This window comes from Scaptodrosophila lebanonensis, unplaced genomic scaffold, assembly GCF_003285725.1.
Source record: "Scaptodrosophila lebanonensis strain 11010-0011.00,11010-0021.00 unplaced genomic scaffold, SlebRS2 tig00000024-arrow-pilon, whole genome shotgun sequence".
Classification (NCBI taxonomy): domain Eukaryota; kingdom Metazoa; phylum Arthropoda; class Insecta; order Diptera; family Drosophilidae; genus Scaptodrosophila; species Scaptodrosophila lebanonensis.
The window spans coordinates 778,467-802,404 of NW_022060538.1; the positions used below are offsets into that span (position 1 = coordinate 778,467).

Here is a 23,938-nt window from a genome sequence, read left to right on the forward strand (position 1 = left end):
TTAAAAATCCAATTCTATCCAAATACACGGATTTTGCGATGCGTCGGAGAAAGCCTATGCAGCGGTAGTCTACACCAAAATAGGAACTTGAGTTACCCTACTTGCGGCTAAAAGTAAAGTCAACCCAATCAAAAACAAAAAAACTATTCCCATATTGGAATTATGTGCCGCACATTCGCTGTCGAAACTTCTAACACTCGACTTTGGGGATGAACGGCGAAATACATGCTTGGAGCGACTCTCAGATAGCTTTGGCCTGGATAAAAAACAAAAAAAGTAAGGACAACTTCGTCAAAACAAGAGTGGACTATATTGCCAAACAGCTGCCGACGATAAATTGGAACTACGTAAAGTCTGAAGAAAACCCTGCAGATGTAGCATCAAGAGGCATTGCCCCAAGTCAACTCGAACCGTGCTCTATTTGGTGGCAAGGCCCAAAATGGCTAGCTTGGCCAAGAAGGGAATGGCCGCGTCACAAGGAAGTGGCAACTGTCTCCACAGTGTGGAAAAAGGATAATGGATTCTCAAGTCTACTCACAAAGTACTCTAGAATTTAACGGCTTGAAAATGTCATCGCATATGTACTCCGTTTCATTGCCAAAATGCATAAAAAAGTTTCAAACTCAGATCATTTAACGGTGAACGAGGTGAAAAAAGCGCGGACAACAATTATTCGCCTACAACAGCAAACAGATTTCACGCATGAAATCTCCTTGTTAAAAAAGAAGAGACCACTGGAGACAAAAAACAAACTACTTCCACTCAACCCATATTTGGACCAGGATGGAGTTTTACAGGTGGGAGGCCGTTTGCAAAATTCAAATTTGCCATTTGGGGTGAAGCATCCGGGCATCATGGAAAAATCCCACATCGCGTGGCTGTTAATAAATAATGACCACAGAATAACTCTTCATGGCGGGATCAAATTAATGCGAAATGTAATTGAGCGCGAATATTGGATTTTTGGATTGCGAAATCGCCTAAAGAAGTTTTTGCGAAATTGCACAACGTGCATAAGATACAAACAAAAAGTATCAAAACAACTTATGGGTAACCTTCCCAACTATCGAGTTACCGCAAAATATCCTTTCCATGACACTGGAATTGACTACGCGGGACCTTTCTTGATACGTTGCTCAAAAGGCCGAGGTCAGAAGTCGCATAAAGGCTACATTTGCCTATTTGTCTGCATGGCAACCAAAGCGATTCATTTGGAAGCAGTGAGCGACATGACAGCAGATAAATTTATTGAAGCACTTCACCGATTTTTTGCAAGACGAGGCACAAACTTTATTGGCGCTGCGAAGAAATTAGACAAGGAGCTAGCAGCTGCCATTCAAAACAATAACAGAGTGGCACCTACAATGGAGAAAGAAGGCATCAAATGGCATTTTATCCCCCCGGGAAGTCCCCATATGGGAGGCTTATGGGAAGCCGGAGTGAAATCGGTTAAATACCACTTAAGGCGTGTCATCGGTGAAAACAGCTTTACGTATGAAGAGTTTGCTACACTCTTATGCCAAATCGAAGCAGTCCTAAACTCGCGGCCACTAATAGCGATGGGCCGTGATCTGGAATTAGATGATGTTCTTACGCCTGGACATTTCCTAGTCGGAAGGCCACTTATTGGTCCACCGAATTCATCGACGAAGAAAAGAGGATCGGAAATCTGGACAGATGGCGATATATGCAGCGAATAAGGAGCGAATTCTGGAGAAAATGGAAGGAAGACTATTTGGTAACCCTGTTCACAAAAGTGAACAAGAGCTCAGAAGTTAGCATAGGGAGCACAAGCAAAAAGTAGGCTAAGCAACAAATCTCGGTCTAAAAATAGCCGCATGCAGCAGTGGTACAGACCAACGCATAGTAGATAACAGAAAATGCATAGGCAAATAGGACCGCGACAGCGTTTAAGGGTGGGTGCACACTGCGTTTAAGAAAGGCTTGAAATATACATATGGAGGGGAAATCCACTTGACACCGTTAGGATAGAATAAGACAAAAAATGTAAAATTAGAGTAAGTACAATGTTTAGAAAATAAGAAAGAGTAAAATATTGAATTATTAGTACATAAGAAAAAACCTAGTAAATAAGACAAAAATTGTATAAATACTGAAGGAATTTCAGAAATAAAATCAGAATTAAATTGGAAATTTAAGCATTGGTTTGTTTCCTTTTTTGTTCTCTCAGAGACGCTCTACACGGGATAAAGTGTAGCCTCTGATAGTGAATAGTTCCTAGCTGTATAGCAAGGAACTATTTACAAACCCTCCAAAAAAGATCTAAATGGCAAACGGAAAGCTCAAATTTAGAAGAAGGGCTGGTTGTTCTTGTTAAAGAGGAAAATACACATCCTGCGAGATGGCCAATGGGTAAAATTGTACATATTACAAAAGGCCGAGACAACAAAGTAAGAGTTGTCAAAATTAAGACAAGCAGCGGCGAAATTCAGAGATCGCTGAACAAAATCTGTCCACTACCAATTTCAAAAGAGGAGAAGATAGGAAAGGAGAGCCTACCGGAACGGAGAACTAGACAAAATACAACGTTTGCCTCATCATTGTGTCTTATGTTGCTTCTTCAAATGACTACCGCAGCCACAATTCCATATCGAAATACAAGCAACTTACACATTCAGGAAATTGGAAAGAACTCTGCCATTTTCCTTGAGAAAATCGGAAAAGTTGAGGTAGTGTGGTCTAATTGGAAAATGTTATTCTACTTCGATCTACAAGCATACTTCGATGTCTTGACTCAGTCAAAAGTTTTAATTGAAAAGTCAAAAGGAATATGTTCAAAGTTACAGGAATTCGAACAACAATTTATTGCGGCTTCTATCAAAATCGAGCAGCAACTAAGCTCAATGGACGAAAATAACAAGCTCATTATGGAAACTACAAGAAACCGCAAGAAACGGGATTGTGCTAGTATTTTCGTATGTCCTGGTGGTTTCTTCGACATATCAGTAACCGCGATTGGTATGATCAATATAAAAAATTTATTGGATAACCAGAAGGAGTTGAAAGCATATGCTGGAAATCAGACGTCAGTTATAAGAGCGACACAAAACTTGGTGAAAACAACTACCGAAGAAGTTAATAAAAGCTTGAAATAAATCACGGATAGCCTGGAGAATATGGCTGATGCAGTCAACATATAGTATATCGAGAATCAATCAAATTTTTCTTGATCATAAATGGCAGAAACTCGGAACACCGGTTACAAGCAATCTACAAACTTCTCACAGCGCAAGGAATATTCAAAGACGGTATTGTTATTATCGAAGCAACTATACCACTGTACTTGAACCAAAATTCGGACATCTTTAAAATAATTCCTATGCCGGTAGTCAAAGCTGGGCACAAAATGATACCAGTGGTCAAAGCGAGAACATAGCTCGCTGCTCTTCACTCTTACCATTTAATGTCAGAGGCGGAACGTTATAAATGACGTCAAGAGGACGATGAAACAATGGTATACGAGGGAAACTGCCAATGGGAAGATGCTATCAACAATATGTGTGAGATATCGCCACTCAAACCACATACCGACCTGCTATGCACCATGGTTGACTACAAGGAGCAATCGTTTTGGATGAGGCTGGATATTCCTAATCGCTGGCTATACAAACTTTTTGCTGAGACGACTGGTTCACCTTCCCCAACAAGGTATCATGCACTTAGAAGCTGGTTGCTTAGTAAGACTGAGTGGAATATCAATGCAAGCACCGGAAGCAATTCAGTCATCCGCAGCACGGCATTATCATGCACATTTCGTCAAAGAGTCAAATGAGACGAATTCATTCGAGCTCGCACCAGTGAGCCATATAGTGGTAAACAATACAAAGGCGCTCAACCAGCTTCACCAACAGATAAAGCAATTGGAGGAACATAAAATACGCCTTAAAAAACTCAAATTTTACACAGTGACGGGCCACTCATCATTAGTTTTAGTAATAATAGTAATTATAATCATAACAATTTATGCTAGATTAAGATGTATGCAAATTTCATGATATTTACACTCAAGTAAAATTTGGGCCTTAAGACCGAAAAAAATGTTGGGCATTATGTCCGACAAAAAAAGGGAAATAACGCCCAAATCATTTTCGGGCGATAAGTCCTCGGGTGTTATGTCAAATTATTTACACTTATGACGTGAACAGACTTGCTGCTATAGTATGACTTATGGTCTATCGGAGAATATGACAAGAGCGTAAAAGATCTCGATGGAGGACGCTGTTGTGGAAGTACCATGGCGCACCTGTCTGGAGCTGTAGGCACGTGTTCTGGATCTTATTTATATGGTAGTCGGCAGCAGTTCTGCACACCCAGAGGTGTTTATTCTAGAGAGAGATGCTGCTTCTACAATTGAGAAGCCAATGAAGCTGCTTCATTGTTTAAAATCGCCTGTCGTTCAGGTAACTGCGCAGCAGGAGGAACAGAGTTGCCCAAAAAGAAATAATCTCTCCTCAGAAATCCCAAATCCACTCGAGCAAAGATGTGAGATTCAGATTACAACATAAGTACATACTAGTCCCACATTTGAACATTTCCTATTTTACTGAAAAGTAAAACACTATGCGCTTCCCTGTTTGTATAGTTGTAACACATATTTGGTGTTGCGTGCAGATATTGCGCCAAATAAGTGACAGATACAACACTAAGGTCGTCGGTTCTATACACTGTATAAACATCGCTCATCTAAATTAAAATGATTTTTTGCACTAAGCCTTCCTGTTGGAAATATGTATATGGGGGTGATAAGGTGCGGCATACCAGAAAATTATTAAAAATCAATTTTGGTAACTACATTTATTTTTTTTTTGTTGGAGGCAAATTTTGGCGTTTCGGTTAACAGGTGGGAATAGTTTAAATATAAAAAAAAATTAAATGAATATGTAAATACTTTTCATCTATTTTTTTGGGCAAAGCCTGAAACAGACAATAAAATCAGAATTAATTGTTTCTTAGACGACGTTAATTGCAAGTCCATCCATCTATCTGTATGAACCCGTGGATCTCAAAATGTATAATGGCTGGAGTAACCAAACTTTGAACACATGATTTAGTTCTCGGAAGATAATGATTTTTCTCGTAGTACTCCCATTCCCACGTTGGAAATTCTCACAACTTTACAATTTTTTAATAAAATATTCCATCCGTTTATATTGCGGCGGTATTAAATTATTATTTTAAGCAGTCTTAATTAAACAATAATAGAATTTTTAGATTGAATGAAATATTGTATTAAAATATTTATAAATTATTTGTTCAATTGGGTAGGAATATATATACGAGTATATGGATAGCGTACGCGTGACTCGAATATTTCCCCATGCTTCTGCACAAATTTGTAGCGTTACGTACTTTCCACTATAGGAAGTTATGAAGTACATTTGTTCCGATTTAATAAACAGGGATGGCCATTTCAATCCAATTACACACGAGTACATAATACGCTGGATCTATTGCTACACACTGTCGCCTGTTTATGTTTCGAACCATAACTAACGTCGCACTGAAGCTAAGGCCAAGCATGAAACCAAGAAGCCACTAATGCTCTTCGCTCACTAAAATTTTTGGTGCTCTTCAAACCGAATTTGAGTTTTCTCTAAACCTGTTATTTAACAGAAGACACTCAAACGAACCGGTAACCATGAAAACTGATGGCGTTCATTCAGCACACACTTAGTAGTCGTTGGAAATTAAAAAGCCGCGCACGGTCCAACTCTAAAGCTTCCTCAGCATCGGCGTGGCCCATTTTAAATCGAAAGTAACGTCGGCTTTAATTGAGCCTCAGTTCTACTTTTGTCTTTTTAGTGCATTGGCGAAATAGTGAAAATACGGTAACCTTCGCAATATATAAATACAAGTATTATGTTTGTATAAGATTTGGATGTGAAAAGAGTTAAATTTCAGTGAAGAACTTCAAGATTCCTTTCTAAAAAAAATATATTTTAGATTTAATGATATTTGTAATTTGTAAGTTTAAGTTTGATTGAGCCACTGTAGGTGGGAACGTAAGGATTTCAAATAATATGTTTATATTCTTCGGAGAAACGCAGGCTTAAATAAAATGTTTCTTAATTAGAACTGAACGCTATTATCATTAGCATTCGACTCGTTTTCTTATATGTGCGAATTAAACAAACAAAAGTAAAATTAAAAAAGAAAGAAAAAAGTTCAGCACGTCCCCTTACTTTCACTTCGGGCTTGAACTGAGTATTCGCACGTTTGCGATAATATAAATAAAAAAATAAATAAATGTATATATGTATGTATTACGTACCTATATGTGTGTATATTTATGTACATATATATGAATTTTGAAGAAAGATATGATGTGAACGCATTATCTTTCAGCAATAGTATGACTGCCTTAAATAGTTATATGTGTGTGAATTCGTGTGAATTGTGAATTTTTTCCCAGACACCAACAAAATATGTATCCAATGGTATAAAATATATTAAAACTCTAAAATCAGCAGACACTGCGGTGGTTGCCTTCAGTTACCACTTTCTATTTATGTAGACCAGATTGATGAGAATGAATGTAACAGCCAAAAGGCATAATGAAATGAGTGGTTCCAGACATGGTCGTCTGCCCGTCGACCTGTCTGTATGAACGCATCAATCTGAGAAAGTTTAAGAGGTGGAGCTACCGAACTTTGTAGGACTTCTTTGCATAACAAAGCTAAAGGAATACGAAAAATAAAATTTGAATAGGATTTACCCTCGGTAAATGTTTGTAATTCAAATTTCCGTAATTTTTCAGCAATACTCGTATATTCTATTAGTACTTATATGCCCTAATATTAAGCTTCATCCTATTTATTCCTGCCCATTCTCTGTCAGAATTATCTCATGAACAAGGCAGTATATACATACATACTCATAAATACGAGTATGTATGTGCTGCATACAAATGTACATTTATATACTTGACAATATTATTTATATACATAACTTTCAAAATGTTGGCTATCTGCGAACTCGCCAACAAAGGGCTGACGCCTATTAGAGCGTATACGTGTGTGTACATACATACGAGTGTATTAACTATACTCGTATGTATTTGATTGTAAAAGAGTTGTCATTTCTTAAAATATATAGTGCTCTAAAAATGTGTCATCATGCTCTGTAGGCTTGATAAATATGGTACAATATATATATATATATATATATATATATATATATATATATATATATATATATATATATAGAGTTTAATTTAATTTAATCAGCTATGGAATCGAGTGGAACAAAGTTGTCTTTAAACTGAGTCGCTAAAAGCGCTGAGTTTGCTGATGAGATTAAATTAAACTCAATTTATATTCAAAACCAGTTTTCCTTTGTAGCCGTTTATGAGTTGCCGAATTGTTGGTTTGCATTAAAGCTGGGCAGGCGTCGCCTTTTTATTATGGCGCACACGGATTCACATTTTAAATTTAGTATCAAGTTAAAACAAGATCATGTTTAAGTGACTTCTAATTACCGAATTCTGCTGGATTGTAGCACAAAAACGTATTTAAGTATTTCAAAATTGTTCTTGTTGTTTTTGTCTGTCAATGAAATGTCTTACATTTCTCTTTAGTTCAAGGAAATGTGAGCTCTTGCCTGTGCTGAGACGGTTTATCATCCGTTAATTTGAAAAATTGCATCTGTTGAGGTTTATAACGTTTTAAGAGCCTATGAATTTTCCGCTTAAACAAATTGAACAACGAACAGACACCGAACAGAAAACACATTTTCTGCGTATTCACATAAGGTATTATAGTCTCCGAGATATAGACGATTATACGAACGGCGTTACGGAAAAACCCCATTATTGGGAAAATGGGGGGGAAAATCATAAAAATAAAACAAACTGGTATAGCGTACACACATAAGGCATCACAAATTTGGAGTCTCTAGCTCTTATAGTCTCTGAGAACCAGGTGTTCATACGGACGGACAGACAGACATGGCTAGATCGACTCGTCTTGTCATGCTGATCTAGAATATGGGGGGTCTGCCACGCCTTCTTCTGCCCGTTACATTTTTCAGCTCGCGCAAACCTAATATACTCTACACTGTACATTTCATGTACATAGTATAATAATACATAATTACTGAACCGGGCGAGCAAAACTCTAGCTTCCTACTCATTATAGCCTGTACCCAAAGGGTAAAAGGCTATACTAGTTTTGTGGGAATTTATGTAACATACAGAAGGAGGCGTGGCAGACCCCACAAAGTATATATATATATATCAGGGTGACAAGTCGAGTCGATATAGCCATGTCCGTCTGTCCGTCCGTCCGTCTGTATGAGCGCAAGGATCTCAGAAGGTACAAGAGCTAGAATATTCAAACTCGGTATCCAGATTCCCATAAGCCCTAGGCAGGTCAAGTCTATTTTTTATTCTGATACACCCCCCAAGTTTCATCATGATAGGTCAATTCTGAAGAAAGTTATAGCCATAAATAAAATCGCTGCTCATGCTCTGCTTGCAGCGCTGCCCGCATCTGTTGTTGTTGTTGCTGCTTGGGTTCAACTTTGTTCTGCATACATACACGTATATAAACACGCATAGACATGTGATGTAAATGTAAAACTGTACATAAACATGTCTTCTATGTATGTATTAAATAGATTTTCTTAATTAATTTAATAAATTAATTAAATTTTTTTTAATTTAATTATTTTTATACTCTGTACATGAAATATACAAGAGTATATTAGGTTTGCGCGAGCTGAAAAATGTAACAGGCAGAAGGAGGCGTGGCAGACCCCACAAAGTATATATATTCTTGATCAGCATGACGAGACGAGTCGATCTAGCCCTGTCTGTCTGTCTGTCCGTCCGTCCGTCCGTATGATCACCTGGATCTCAGAGACTATAAGAGCTAGAGACACCAAATTTTGCACAAAGATGCCTTATGTGTGTACGCTATACGAATTTGTTTTATTTTTTTGATTTTCCCCCCACTTCTCTCCTATGGGGATTTTCCCGATTTTCCATTCGTATAATCGCCTATATCTCGCAGACTATAAGACCTAGGAACATCAAATTTTAGTCCAAGATGCCTTGTGTGAATACGCAGAAAATGAATATTTTGGAATTTCCCTCCCTCCCCGCTCTCCCCCGCAAATGCGATTTTATCTAACTCCCGTAATTCTTGGAATTTCGAACTAAAATTTTGCAAATACCCCCAGTTAGTAATTATGTGTCCGTATGCCAAGTTTCACTATGATAGACCGATTTAACAAGAAGTTATAGCCATAAATATATTTGCTGCTGCAGCGCTGCTCAAGCGCTGCCCGCGGCTGTTGTTGATGCGGTTTGGTAGATGCGCATAGGCATACATACACTCACACAGACGCAATTGCTATGTAAATGTGCAATTATACACCCTTTACGTGAGTTCGAATACCAAGAGAGGTAAAATCGATCAAATTGTTTTTTTTTATTTTCTTAATTTTTTTTATTTTTTATAATTATTGTAAACATATGTACAGAGTATTTCAAAGTCGGGACACCCGACTTTAGCTTATTTACTTGTTGTTTGTATCTTAGAAGCCAGATGTTTCTGTCGCGATGACTGGATATTGTAGTAATTTCGTAAAAATACATTATTATTAAAGTTCAAGCTTTCGACAAATTTTGAGTTCGAATAACGCTCTGAAGATTAAACAGAGAAGTTTTGTGACAATCTACAACAGTTGAGTCACATTTTACTTCAAATGTTATTTTTTAAGGAACATTTCAAGAATGTCGCACCTTAATAGGTAACTTTAGATTGATTAGTATTTGTTTCCTTATCTGTATAGTAGCATTGAATAACCAACTGACAAACTGTTGTATTTGCAGCTAAATCCTTAGTTGGTATTATTTGGGCTTCATCGGTTCTACACTGCATTTCCATCTACCCACGACTGACTCGAGCTGGATAACAAATTGTACACACGACGATACTCTGCATCTCATATGATGAGAATTCAGCTGTGACTTTCGCAAGGTGAACAATTTACCCTTACTTTGCCTGTACGAGTATATAGTAAAATTATTTTCTTTATGCATTCGATCTCCATTATAAAATATTAATATTTTCAACAGTTTTAATTTCGCGATTATATATATACATATTAAGTTAACATTTGTGAAAATCTTCGAAGGCTAAGCTAAACGAATATAGTCCACATATTTCCAAGAAGACAGTATGATCATGACTGTTTGCGTGGTTGAATTGCGTAAAAAACAAAAGATTTAAATCGAATTACAATTTTCGGGAACGTACGTTTCGGTGCTACTAAACGGTTAAAATAAAATTATAGTTTTTTTACTACAGCCATATTTTAGTATAAATTATCGCAGGAAGCGGAACAAGCTAATCAAATTGTTCTAACAAATTATTATTCGTGCTTATTTTTAGAATATGCTACGAGTGCCCCCCATAAGTATATCAAGTTTAAGGCCATGTGGTTTTTTGTTAATACTCAGCTCACTCATTATAAATGATTGCAATGCCCATGGAAGGCTTATAGAGCCTCCAAGCAGGGCGTCTGCTTGGAGATATGGATTTCAAACTCCACCAGATTACAATGATCATGAGCTGTATTGTGGCGGTTTTACGCGCCAGTGGAAACACAATGGTGGAAAATGCGGAGAGTGTGGAGATGCTTGGGACTTGTCAGAGCCAAGACCACATGAGAACGGAGGCCAATGGGGACAGGGGGTGATTGTTCGTAGGTACTTACCCGGATCCGAGATGTCTATTAGAGTTGAATTGACGGCCAGCCATATGGGGTAATGTTATAGCTGTGCTGTTATGAAGGTTATATTAAATGTCTTCACCTTTATTTTGCACAGATACTTTGAGTTTAGATTGTGTCCTGAACCTAATGCTAAGCAGACGTGCTTAGACAAAAATATTCTGCATATTATTACGGGTTTTCCATCACAGCCAAGTCCGACGGATGCCGATTTTCGGTTTTATCCTCGAAATGGTAGCCTGATATACACTATCAAAGTTCGTTTGCCTGGTAAGCTTGTAGTTCTTAAACTGCTAGTTAATAATTCAAAGTAAAATATATAATGTATTATTAAACATGTTTGTATCCGGAAAGCAAATTCGTATGCAAAATGAATTTGGATATTAAGCCCTTTATTAATGCTTGTTTTTTAAGTTTCAAGCTTTTTCTCAAACAGTTTTGAGCATACGTGGTGTGTTCAGAAAGTAAGGTGACTTCTAAATTTTCGCGGGCAACGTAAATTCGATTATAAATATGTTGTTAAGTTAGATGTATTTTGGTGCGATTGAATGGTTCGATGAACTACTTTTTCGGTCTAGGCTCTCTTGGGTGCTCCCATTGGGACGATGGGGCTTTGGTTTCGATGTCATAATCATTTACCCAGGATTCGTCATCACTTATGACCCTTTTAAGAAAATCAGGATCATCACTGACGTCATTCAAAAGCCCCTGAGCGATGCTCATGCTACGGTTCTTCTAATAAAAATTAAAAAGTTTTGGAACAAACTTCGCTGACACACGTCTCAAGCCCAAAACATCCGAAAAAATTGCACGACACGAGCCGACTGATATGCGAACATACTCACCAACTTCTCTTATGCTTATTCGATGATTTTCAAAAGCAATTTTCTTCACAGCTGCGACGATATCTTCTGTTGTTGATGTGCTGGGGCGTCCAGAGCTAGGTTCGTCGTCGGCATGTTTTCGACCATCTTGTAATAATTTCTTTAAATTACAGCAGACAACAAAATTTGAAGTCTCCTTACTTCTTGAACACACCACGTATTTCAATATATAGACAATATAGATATATGTATATTGATTGTATATTTTAATTAGTAAAGTTTTTATTATTTTATTTATTATATTATTAGAAATAACGTGCAATCAATGCGTACTACAGTGGCGGTATGTGGCAGGAAACAATTGGGGAACATGTGATGATGGTACTGGAGCGGTCGGCTGTGGGCCACAGGAGGAGTTTCGCGCTTGTGCGGATATTGCGATTTCAACGGAGATTCATACAAATATGCGTCCTGTTAGACCAACGTATTATACAACCGCTACACCATCTGTACACATGAACAATACAAGCATAGAGCGGACACAAAATGAATCGTTTAACTTTACGATACTGACTGGAGTCATAATTGTATTGACCATTTTAATCCTGAGTATATGGTACCTATACCGATGCCATCTGTCTAATATTAAAGAGTGGACAAATTCGTTCTCAAGTCGATTCTGCAAGAAGACAAGGAAAGGTAACACTCTAGTAACTTTAACGCCACCCAAAGTTATGCCTCTATGTATACCAGTAAGTTCACTGGAAAATACTGCCAGAAACCAGACGCCTCACCAACCACCGCCTGTTCCACCACCAAGATGTAAACGTCAGTCGCGAATCAATAACATGTTAGTCCATGAATCCAGTATTGCTTAGTGAAAAACTCGCTTTGCTCTGTGCTCTATAATGAGATTGAAATTTTAAGACTTAATCGATGAAATGCAGTACTGCCTTATTAATATTTATTTCTGTTTCTTGTAGCATAATTTTTTAAGTATTTCTATGCATTTTTCTCATATTATACATACAAGTATATTTAAAAATTGCTAGATCCATACAATCGACTGCCTTTTAGGAAGTTTGGCTTCAACTTTTGCCTAGATATCTTTTTATTGTTTTAAATAAATAGCATTATTGTACACTGATAAATGAATAAACAAATATCTTATTCAAATTACCTTATTTAAAATGGCTTATGTTCGTAGTTGTAGTTAAGTGGACTTACAAGTAGGCTCTGAAAATCACTCAGTTACTTTGAATAGTGAAGTACACCTAGCCCTCGCTTAAAACGGGGGTGCGTACCTAGAAAACCTCGTGGTAAGCGAAATCGTGTTAAACGAGACATTGAATTCACACAAAATATGGGATTTGGATATATACACAAAAAATGTTGCTGTTTACATTAAGGTCCACACATTTTCGAAATTACCATATAATTTAATAATTGTCCTCCTTAGGACAGATTTTAAATAAAGAATAAACATTTAATAAAAAACAAAATGTTACTCAAAGTGTTGAATATTTAACATTAACCGTAAAAAATGTTGAAGCAGCTTAATATAAAAATTTAAGAACCATTTGGTGGTATTCGCATATAATCAGTTTAAATATAATCAGTTTAAACAACCGCTGGTCATAATTTCTTCCAACATCCATTGAATGTTTTCTATTTAAGCTCTTTTAGAGACAAAATAAACAATTCAAGGCAATAGAAAATTTCTTCCCAGTACTGATTGGATCGATGGAGTCAGTTTCAGTTGTATCCGAAATCCTGAGTATAGAGCCCCTGATGTACTCGTAGTAGTATGTTTATACTCTGTACATGAAATGTACAAGAGTATATTAGATTTGCGGGAGCTGAAAAATGTAACAGGCAGAAGGAGGCGTGGCAGACCCCACATAGTATATATATTCTTGATCAGCATGACAAGATGAGTCGATCTATGTCTGTCGGTCCGTCTGTCCGTCCGTATGAACACCTGGATCTCAGAAACTATAAGATGTAGAGACACCAAACTTTGCACAAAGATGCGTTATGTGTGTACGCTGTGCAAGTTTGTTTCTGTTATATATAATCATTGTCGTTCAAACCGACTCTGAATATTTGTAAGAGTCACAAAATTGGGGTCGATGGTACAAGTTATAGATTGTGCCACTATTGGGAGACATGATGATGACGAAGTGCGCGATCTTGAACAACTTCAAAGTTCTGGTGTTTTAGACAAATATGAACACTTGTGGTGGCATATAGTAGATCATATTCATGCAAATTTTCTTAAACTCGTAATACAAAACGCCAGGTCTACGAATGGGAACCATCTGCTGACATTGTAAATTATTCGGGCTTGTGGCTAAGCTCTTTCCAATAAAGCAATGCTTGGATTCCATTTTATCGTATATTAACCCAGTTGCAGAGATTTCTCTACAGGCTAATGCCATCATCTTTTTCCGTTGTCGGTAAATTTGCAAAGAAGTCAATCTACAACTACGCATTATTGAAGTGATGACCGGACAAAGCCAGGTGGGCGTCCTCTTGTTATATTTTTAATTTTTTTGATCATAGTATTAGTCGGTATAATTTGACGATTGCTGGGTTTATTAAAAGAAGCTTTCTTTATACGACAGGAGATGAATTCAATAAAAAGTTTAATTATTGAGCGAGAGAATTTTTACATAGGCCCCTGTGATTAGGTCTTTAGACTATCAAAAGTTTGTTTTTTATTTGAATATTCAAATTATTTATAGTGCTCCATAACATTTATGATAAGCTTAAGAAATTATTTCGTCTGTTGACCCAGATATTCCGGATAAAAGCTTTTTCGTAAATTTGCGCAATTCTAGTGGGTCTTTATTATTAAAATCGTCCATTATCATTTGCATTTGCTCTTTCAGTCCATCAGCAATTGATGTTGTAATACGGTCTTTAAACAAATTTGTTATTGGACTTAAAATAATCCCTGTTAACTGTCGAATCAAGCGAGTTTGGTCCAATTGCACATGAATGTTTCTGAAAAAAAAGTTTCTTGTAAAATATAAAGGTAACCAAAAAAGGAATGCTAAAGTCGATCAGGCTTAACTCTTAAATACCCTGCATCCACTCCAAAAAAAGGATAAAGAAAATTTAATTACCTTTAAATAAATGTTGTACCCAGTACCCAAAGGGTAAAAGGGTATACTAAATTAGTGCGGGTGTATATAACACACAGAAGGAGGCGTTTCAGACTCCACAAAGTGTATATATTATTGATCAGGGTGACAAGCGGAGTCGATTTAGCCATGACCGTCTGTCCGTCCGTCTGGATGAGCGCAACGATCTCAGAAGGTACAAGAGCTAGAATTACCAAACTTTATCCAGCCGCCCATAAGCCCTAGTCAGGTCAAGTTTGTTTTTTTTTATTTTGATACACCCCCCCACTCCACCGCAATTCGTGTTTTTTCTGATAACTTCCGTAATTCTTGGAATTTTGAAATCAATTTTGGTAGTTAAATCCAGTTATGTGTCCGTTTGCCAAGTTTCATCATGATATGTCCAATCTGAAGAAAGCTGTAGCCATAAATAAAATAAAAGCCCATGCGCTGCCCGCAGCTGTTGTTGTTGTTGCTGCTTTGGTTCAACTTTGTGCTGCATACATACACGCATATAAACACGCATAGACACGTAATGTAAATGTATGCTGTTAAAACTGAACATAAACATGTCTTCTAATTTAATTAAATTAATTAATTAATTAATTCAATTTTTTTAATAATTTTATTTTTTTTCTTTTATTCTGATACACCCCCCATTCCCCCGCAATTCGTGTTTTTTCCATAACTCTTGGAATTTCGAACTAAAATTTGGTAACTACATCCCGTTTAAGTTCAAAATTCCAATTCAATTATGGAAAAAACACGAACTGCGGGGGAGTGCGGGGGTGCATCGGAAAAAAAACTCAAACTCGTACTTTCTCGGTCTTAGAAGAATCTGGATACCATGTTTGGTTGTTCTAGCTCTCTTCTGAGATCCTTGCGTTCATACAAGCAGACGGACATGGCTATATCGACTTGTCTTGTCGTCGTGAGCAATAGTATATATTTAAAACAGTTTGTCTTGACTGATTGGTGAACAACGCACAGCCCAAATGGTAAAAGTTAGGAAGCTGAAATTTTGACTCAAGTATCCTTTCATATAAGAAGCGGTTTGGGAAACAGGCTCCAATGTTTTTATGAAACTTATTTTTTATACTCTCAGTAATATTTCAAGGGAAACTGATTTGTTTGAAAAATCCGCATTTTTCAACCCATCTTCAAACTAAGTTTTTAAATTCAATAAAATACAAACAAAACTCCACATTCTGTTTTTTGAATTATTCCTTGGAGATTGAATCATTGGTGTAAATATAAATATAAATTATGTATATTTTAATTATTAATATTATTACTATATATATTTATATATAACATACAGGGTGCGCCATCTTTTATGTCGGTATGTAGATATTGAATAACTTTGTCATTAGTGAACCGATTGACTTGAGTAGACCAGTGTTGAAAACCTCAGTTCAAGAAATTGTACAGAACCAAATTTAAAAAAAATATCTCATACTTGAAAATCGGTTGTTTATTTTCAAGGATATTCAATGGTTGCATACCGACATAAAAGATGGCGCACCCTGTATTCTTACCTGAACTCTATAATCCGGAAATCGTGAAGATGAAGTTTTGAATTTATAACATTAACAGCCAGCTCCGCATAGATTATCGTGTCATCAAGTGACCCAATTACTTTTCCATATCCCTCAATAGCCATCACCTTGAGCATAAAATTATACTCAAACTGTACATAAGACAAATAATTAAATATAAAGTCAATAGTTTATAGAGGGCATATACATATGTATGTATTATTTGTCCAATGCTCAACATATGAAAAAGTCCCTGTGCAAATCAGTTTGTCCCATATTTAGCTTAAGAAAATCAAATAAATGGATAAATTAGCGTGCCCGACTTTCGAAAACACTCTGCAACTACGAGTTTTGTAGAATATTTACAAAAATTATAAAAATACCCTTTAACAAAAGTTAAAGGGAATAAATCGACTCTTTCAGTGGTCTGTCATCACTCCTGGTCCATTTTTAACTTTGCAGAAATCGTATAGTTTATTTTTGTACCTTTTAGCTGCAGAGTATAAAAATTGGTTTGATGAATAAATGCATTTATAATATTCATTAATTTCTTAACGATTTTGGAGAATTATATGAACATTTGTGGAAAAGGTCCACCGAGACCAACAAATTAAAAGTTCTTAAACTTAAATTTTTATACTGTGTACATGAAATGTACAAGAGTATATTAGGTTTGCGGAAGGTGACAAATGTAACAGGCAGAAGGAGGCGTGGCAGGCCCCACAAAGTGCATATATTCTTGATAAGCATGACGAGACGAGTCGATCTAGCCCTGTCTGTCCACCTGTCCGTATGAAGATCTGGATCTCAGAGACTATAAGAGCTAGATACACCAAATTTTGCACTTATATGCCTTATGTATGTACGCTATACGAACTCGTTTTATTTTTTAACTTAGCTATACTGGCTTGTCTCGTTTTCAAGAATATACATATAACAAGTATACTTTTTGAGGTCTAACAATAATCCATCTGGGTTTTATATGCATTAATAGTAAGCCAATATGTACGCCTTGGATACCGAGTATACTATATGATGTTTATTGTTAGGGGAATTTTTTCACAATCTATGAATGTACAATTTTTGAGTATGAAAATAATATGAAAAAATATTACCTGCAACTCATTGATCCTTAAGTAAAATCGACATAGAAACGATTTACCTTTATATGTCATCAGTGCAGTCCCATTTCTTCGTATAACAGAAAGGTTATAAACAATTCCGTTGGTCAATAATAGACTTGCTTCATAAGTAATAAATAGCGGCTTCTAGACAAATTGTAGTGGCTTACTTGAGAATTATGTATAATCAAGTTCAATTGAGTTTGAACGTACAACAGAAAGACTCTCTTTCATATCCGGCAGCTTTAAATGTTCTATACCCAGAGTGTGAAGATGTTGCAGCACCATTGGTGTAACTACATCTACTTCTTCATTTATATTAGTCCATCCGACATCGTTCTCTTCAAAACCACTGCTGTCGTCCATATCGCTAGAGTTTTGTTCATCACGACGAAATCTTTCAATAAAAAAATATTGATTGTTTGTAAATGTTACTTCATTTGGCATATCATAAATAAAACATTGCAAGATAAGTGCAATGAAAGTGTATATTTACTCGAAGGGCTAGGGTTATTATAAATAAACTGAATGTAGTAACATAAGCATAAGCGAATGAATGTTCTAATATAAGATCACTACTTTGTTGTATTTCAACAATTCTCCGTTTCAGTGGCTACTTGTTGCTACAAAATCAAATAAGATCAATAAACTACTTAAACTTCAAGTTTTAACATTCGCCAACGGAAGTAGATTTGTCATTGACGAAAATATGAAAGATCGGAATCGCCGCTACCTATCCGAAGTCTCCCTGTTGCAATATACTGCAACAAAGTTAATTAATGTAAAATAAATAAGTTCACAATGTCCCTGACCGCAAGAAAAATTGTCACCGACCAATCCCGTTGGATTGGGCCGAAGTCCAACCACCGAATGCGAAGCGGCCAACATCGACGCCGCTGCCACTAACCTAAAAAGAAAGCTCCAATCAGTCTTAAAATATGAAGTGAATAATCCTGTGAACGTACGATTATAAGTTCCGAGACCCTAACAATAATCTTAATTATTTTCAGTTTCCTTTTCATTTGTAAACGAAAAAACTGTTAAAATCAATTATGTACTTATATGTAACACAAGTAGGTAAGAATAGGTGCAATACCTAATATCATGTTCCTGTTGATAATTGGCACTCAATGCGGCAGCAAAGATTAAAATGAGACCAATGCTTATCATCAGTCGGATTATATACATGATTATTAGATTATTATTTAAGCAATTAATGTAATATGTGTTTGTTGCTTTAAACTTGTTTTATTTATTATCCAAACGTTAGCAGGCTGCATCAATAATAGAACTGAAATTATTAAATATACAATCATACTCGGTGAAGTGTTTATTTAAACTACTCCGAGATATGCAATTTAATAAAGTAATGTGTTTTCGGAACATGAATGGCATACAGAAGACGCGATTAATACATACATATACATAAGTTGTATACAAGAAAATTACGCGATTACCAGTAATGCGTAAATACTTTTAAGCAGCAACAGTTCCTGTAGGCTTTTGGAATTGGGCGTGGGCCGCGATACTTATTTAGTCAGTACGCAAAATGGGCATATATATATATATATATATATATATATAGATATATATATATATATATATATATATATAGATATATATATATATATATATATATATATATATATATATATATATATATATATATATATATATATATATATATATATATATATATATATATTTATATATATATATATACATATATAAATGACAAGATATAGTGTCAAGTGTGCCTCTTTTAATGCCAAACTCGATCTGCTTGCATGGGTTCGCCATAGCTATTTCGCATCTAGTTTTTGAACACGAATGGTACTCAGAATTAAATTAATCAAAACAAATCACGCTGCTACTAGGGATGCGTCAGCACTTTATAATCATTTTATATCTATGTTCTCGTTCCCCTTCCAACTTAGGTTTACAGCGTACTGACTAAATCACTATTCATTTGTACATGTATATGTATTTCGAAATAGTTTTGAATCACTGTAATTTGCACAATTGAGTTATTGTGCTGCGTGAATAGTCTACCAATGTCAGCAGTTTGTTTCAATTTGTCACCCAAGTGTGGCAGCCAATAAGAACGAGATTTACAGTGCACTCGATGACGGTACCTCACGTGCGCGCGGTTACAACTTAACTGCTGCTGAGTTGCGGGAGCTTAAGCAGTTAGTGTATAGATGTAGCGAACAGTACCCGTACGATACCGAACAGCCTTGATCTTGCGAAGCTTTTGAATGCTTTTCCTACGCCGATGCTAAGCTACAATTGCGATTAAAGCTTGGCCGGTTAGTGCTTCTATTCGCATAGGAGACTGCTAAGTGTCATAGCGTTGAAATTTCTTTGTATGTATGCGTATGTTTAGATGTATATGTACATTCTATACTATAGCACTAACCATACAACAATTTTGATGGGACGTTTTCGTTATATGAAATGAAGCATCTATGTATATGTTGTATGGTTAGTGCTATAGACAAGCACGAGGGGTGATGCGATAAATCAGTCTGTGTTTTGCGACCCCACCTTATTGAACACACACTGGAGGAACAGTTGACGAAATAAATGAATACAGCATTTGTCAAATATTACTTTTGCATCGACAGTTATTAGTTGGTATACTTAAATTGAAGATGGCTGTGATGGCTGAAAACCATGCAAACACTCATCTTACATATGCACTAGTATATGTGTGTAGATGAGCATTAGACATGATTTAGACGTAAATACATATATATGTACATAGTATGTTTCAAATGCATTCATTATATCACGAAATCACGTTTGCGTAACACTCTTGCAAATGCAAGTAAGCGAAGTACATTTTCTGCGACATAAGCCTAGTGAAAGCAACCGGAAGTTAGTATCATCGTATAGCTCACGTAGCTTATGTTATGATGACTACGTTGTTGAAATCCAAATTCCGCGCAGATTAAAATTCTGAACATAATAAGGGACATATAGACTAGACTTTTCTTGCGTGTTGAGAAATGACAATTTTCAAGTGTTATCGATAGTCATGTTTTTGAAGGGTGCTAGATTAAAGTTTCTATAGGACACAATATTGAGAATATAATTGATCTGCGTTTGCTCACGGCATACACTTAAGTACATAGAAATACATACATACATACACGTATGTACGACAGAAAATAAAACACAAATGGAGCCCGTTGGATGTGTCGCTGACCTTAAAGTCGCATTTTAAGCATAAAATTATTATTTTCGAAAGTTTCCTAATAACACGATCACAAATGCATAATTAATTAATTGCCAGCCCAGCAAGTAAAAGTAACAAGAACTGAAATAGCTTATTTCAGAGCTATCTTCGACTGCGCCGAAGACATGTACACGTATACCCTATACTTTTCATTGTAGCTTATTTATCTTGCTATGTTCGTACGATCCCATTTTTCATTAGAAATAATTTTTCATGTATTTCATAAAATATGACAACAACATAATCAATATGCAGTTATGTTTCAATATGTCTATAAGAAAACATGTTTTTGATACAAAAACCTTTCTTAATTCTTCTTGATCTGACATGGTTGGTCTCGTGATTGAAACCGACAGGTGGACATTGGAACTTGAATATCATGCTGATAAAACTATCTATATGAATGAACCCATAACATGTTATTTACGATGCTTCCTTATGAGTGTTACATGAAATGTTTGAAAAAATCTTGGTTCATTGAAGGTTAAATGCATCATTAGCTTGGCGATATATACATATGTGTTTAAATATAAAAATGTTAATAGTGTTAAGTGCTTTAAGGCCCTCCCTGAGAGATAAGCTGAACATCATTGCAAGCTCCTTCTACGATGCCAAAGGGCTGTATATGATCTGGTTACACCCCCCATCTGGCGATACGGCATCTAGACTGACTAGAATGTTAAACGTTGTGGTGTGGCCAAAAATTGTAATCCGATTCGTAATGATATGCAAATATCAACAAGAAAGTAATGCTAAAGTCAACAAGTACCCTGTACCACCCCATACAAAAAAACAATTAATTTAATTAACAAATTAAATTAAATATAAAATATTTAACACACATAAGTGCTTATGTACAATTTCAACAGGATACATTTACATCAGTGTCAAAGCAGAAACAACAGCTGCCGCAGAGCTTGGGCAGAGATTATATTTATGGCTTTAAATATCTTCATAATTGACCTATCATGACGAAACTTGTTATACATAATTACTAACTGGAGGTATTTGCCAAATTTGAATCAAAAATTCCAAAAATTACGGGAGCTATGGAGTAAAAACATGAATTGCGGGGTAGTGGAGGGTAGCAAAAAAAAACAGAAGCTCGTCCTTTCACGGACTTAGAAGAATCTGGATACCATGTTTGGTTATTCTAGTTCTTATACTTTCTAAAATCCTTGCATGCATACAGACAGACGGACATGGATATATCGACTCGTCTTGTCATCTTGATCAAGAATATGTATACTTTGTGGGGTCTGTCACGCCTCCTTCTGCCTGTTACATTTTTCTGCTCGCGCAAACCTAATATACTATTGTACATTTCATGTACAGAGTATACAAATGTAATTAATCAATTAAATTAAACAATGATTATTCAATACATGCATACATAACTGGGGACCTATCTTTATGTACAGTTTCAACAGCATACATTTACATCAGAATCGTGTCTCTGTGTGAATATGTATATGCGTGTATGTATTATTATATTGCTATGAGTAGAATTAAACAAACATTGCCAAAAAATGTATTCTTTGTGTTTCATTTTCTTTCTTTATTGATCACAATATACAGTTTTACACTTGCTTTAAATTAATGTCCAAAAAGTTGGAGTAAAATAAAATGAAATTCATATAATATTGTTTAGGGTATTGCTTAGAGGCAGAACGTTGTTAGCCAAGGCAACAATGGCAGACGCTGGATGATTGACAGCCAAATCACAAAATACATGGCACTGGTTATCTCTTGATCCAGCTTGAGGGCGAGCTACAAATGCAAAAATCTTTTTTTTTACAGTCCTTTCTAAGCCTTCATCATAGGCGGTAACGGTCCAATAGTGGTTGTCTGGATTTAATGTGAAGTATGAAATATTCTGTGCTACATAATGCCGCCTAAAAAATGCTTTGCGTGTATTGTCCGTTAGAGTGATGCCCTGTGGTGAAATTTTTAAATGTACCTCTATGGGAAAAACTCGATCGAGTTGCCCGTACATTTCATAAACGGCTTTCCGAACAGCTTCCTTGCCAGTAAGCGACTCCATGTTGCATTGAAACAAATAAAGTGCATTACAGGTGCATCCGTGCCCCAATGATTGTTTCTGGTTGACACTAAGGTCGTCATGGGCTGAGGTAATATATAAATTGCGGTCGGGTATACGGAGCGTGCAAGGCAGAGCCAACTGGTTGATGGAGTGCTGATACACAAAGGCAGATAGGGATGTAAATATTGGCTCGTTTGTGCAACCCTTTAGGTGTACGCCTCGCGTCGTTGGCTCTAAGAGAAAGTGCCTGACAAGCTCGTCTCCATTTTCAGAGCTTATAGCAACTCCAGGCGGTGGTTTGTCAACACGCAGAACTAGACCAAACGCGTTTTGGTATGTTGTCGAGTTGCGAATGATAAAAGTTCCAGGTGGTGCATTGTGCAGCAAGTCGACGGCCTCTCTGCGCGACACCTTTGGCTTGTACCAGTACTGTGAAGAATTTTTGGCAAAATTCACCAAGTGCGGTTCAACCTCTTGCGTAGGACATGACCAGTCAGCATGTGGAGATATTGGTGCGCAATGGCTGGAGCTGGATGCATTTGGAGGGGCCGGTAATGTGGGTGTAATAGAACGGTTGGTTCCCGTCAGATTATTCCCATTAGCTACTCTCTCTACTGATGATGGCGTATTAGCCAAATCTACAAATTTTATAACGGGAACATTTCCAGCTTGATCAAAAACTTGTAATTCGCTGAGCTGACAGATCTTCTCATTTTCAGAACAAAGCAATGTTTTGTTGAGCTTCTCGTGAAGCACATCTAAGTCTTTTTGAATAGCTGCTTTTTGTGCTAGCTTGGTGGCCACATTATTTTGCTCGCGCAAGGCTAGTTCCTTTCGTTCCATTAGCATCTCCTCAAACTCTTGCCGCGACGGCGTCTTACGCAACACTGGGCTCGATTGCACAATGCTGGGTCGAGTGAATTTTCGGACTGTTGATGGACTTGGTGAATAATTGCACCGCATGTGCTTTAACTTATTTTCCTCCAGATCGACATGATTTAACTTACTAGTGCTAAAGCCAGAGGGCAGATTGCCATATGTAAAAGGGAGTGCATCCTCCCGGACATGGTATGGAATATTCTCCAAATCTTCAAAGTTTTTAGTATTTTCCTCTCTAGGAGATCGATCTGTTACATCAATAGACACAGATTGATGCATATACATCGGAGCCATTTTGCAAGCACAACAATTGTTCGAGATGATTGTGCTTCAAATTTGATAAGCTATAAATAGCTAGATATAAATAGTTATGTGTGCTTGTATATGTTTGTGTACAATGTTCCG

General features: G+C 36.5%; 3 protein-coding genes across 5 annotated transcripts; 1 reads left to right on the forward strand and 2 right to left on the reverse strand.

Annotated features, from left to right (window-relative positions):
• Window positions 1-10,348: 10,348 nt before the first annotated feature.
• Window positions 10,349-12,642, forward strand: LOC115621440. The gene is made up of 3 exons (XM_030515093.1): window positions 10,349-10,792; window positions 10,856-11,028; window positions 11,892-12,642. Exons 1-3 carry the CDS (start codon window positions 10,422-10,424, stop codon window positions 12,458-12,460), a joined length of 1,113 nt encoding a protein of 370 aa, XP_030370953.1. The 5' UTR covers window positions 10,349-10,421; the 3' UTR covers window positions 12,461-12,642.
• Window positions 12,643-14,271: 1,629 nt separating this feature from the next.
• On the reverse strand, window positions 14,272-19,639 carry LOC115621344. Of its 3 annotated transcripts, none has more exons than XR_003995260.1 (6): window positions 19,422-19,639; window positions 18,466-18,643; window positions 17,583-17,766; window positions 17,411-17,516; window positions 16,249-16,400; window positions 14,272-14,591 (listed from the first exon to the last, which is right to left on the reverse strand). XR_003995260.1 is itself a non-coding variant. In XM_030514964.1 (6 exons), the coding sequence occupies exons 2-6, from the start codon at window positions 18,555-18,557 to the stop codon at window positions 14,354-14,356; spliced, it is 819 nt and encodes a 272-aa protein (XP_030370824.1). In that variant the 5' UTR covers window positions 18,558-18,660; window positions 19,485-19,635; the 3' UTR covers window positions 14,272-14,353. The 3 variants fall into 3 exon arrangements, 2 of the variants coding, with proteins under 2 accessions (XP_030370824.1, XP_030370823.1); XM_030514964.1 differs by having other exon boundaries at window positions 17,364-17,516; window positions 18,466-18,660; window positions 19,485-19,635; XM_030514963.1 differs by having other exon boundaries at window positions 17,364-17,516; window positions 19,422-19,635.
• A 2,630-nt stretch (window positions 19,640-22,269) lies between these two features.
• Window positions 22,270-23,827, reverse strand: LOC115621897 (tensin-1-like). The gene is made up of 2 exons (XM_030515727.1): window positions 22,571-23,827; window positions 22,270-22,380 (listed from the first exon to the last, which is right to left on the reverse strand). The coding sequence occupies exons 1-2, from the start codon at window positions 23,825-23,827 to the stop codon at window positions 22,270-22,272; spliced, it is 1,368 nt and encodes a 455-aa protein (XP_030371587.1).
• Window positions 23,828-23,938: the final 111 nt, after the last annotated feature.

Coding starts and splice junctions, on each gene's coding strand:
- LOC115621440 (XM_030515093.1), top strand. CDS start 10,422: ATGCTACGAGTGCCCCCCATAAGTATATCAAGTTTAAGGCCATGTGGT. Junction 10,793..10,855: donor TTGACGGCCAGCCATATGGG/GTAATGTTATAG, acceptor TATTTTGCACAG/ATACTTTGAGTTTAGATTGT. Junction 11,029..11,891: donor TATCAAAGTTCGTTTGCCTG/GTAAGCTTGTAG, acceptor TTATATTATTAG/AAATAACGTGCAATCAATGC.
- LOC115621344 (XM_030514964.1), bottom strand. CDS start 18,557: ATGTATATAATCCGACTGATGATAAGCATTGGTCTCATTTTAATCTTT. Junction 17,767..18,465: donor CAACAGGAACATGATATTAG/GTATTGCACCTA, acceptor TTTTATTGAAAG/ATTTCGTCGTGATGAACAAA. Junction 14,592..16,248: donor TTCCGGATTATAGAGTTCAG/GTAAGAATACAG, acceptor CTTTTTTTTCAG/AAACATTCATGTGCAATTGG.
- LOC115621897 (XM_030515727.1), bottom strand. CDS start 23,827: ATGGCTCCGATGTATATGCATCAATCTGTGTCTATTGATGTAACAGAT. Junction 22,381..22,570: donor ATCGAGTTTTTCCCATAGAG/GTACATTTAAAA, acceptor TTGCATTTGTAG/CTCGCCCTCAAGCTGGATCA.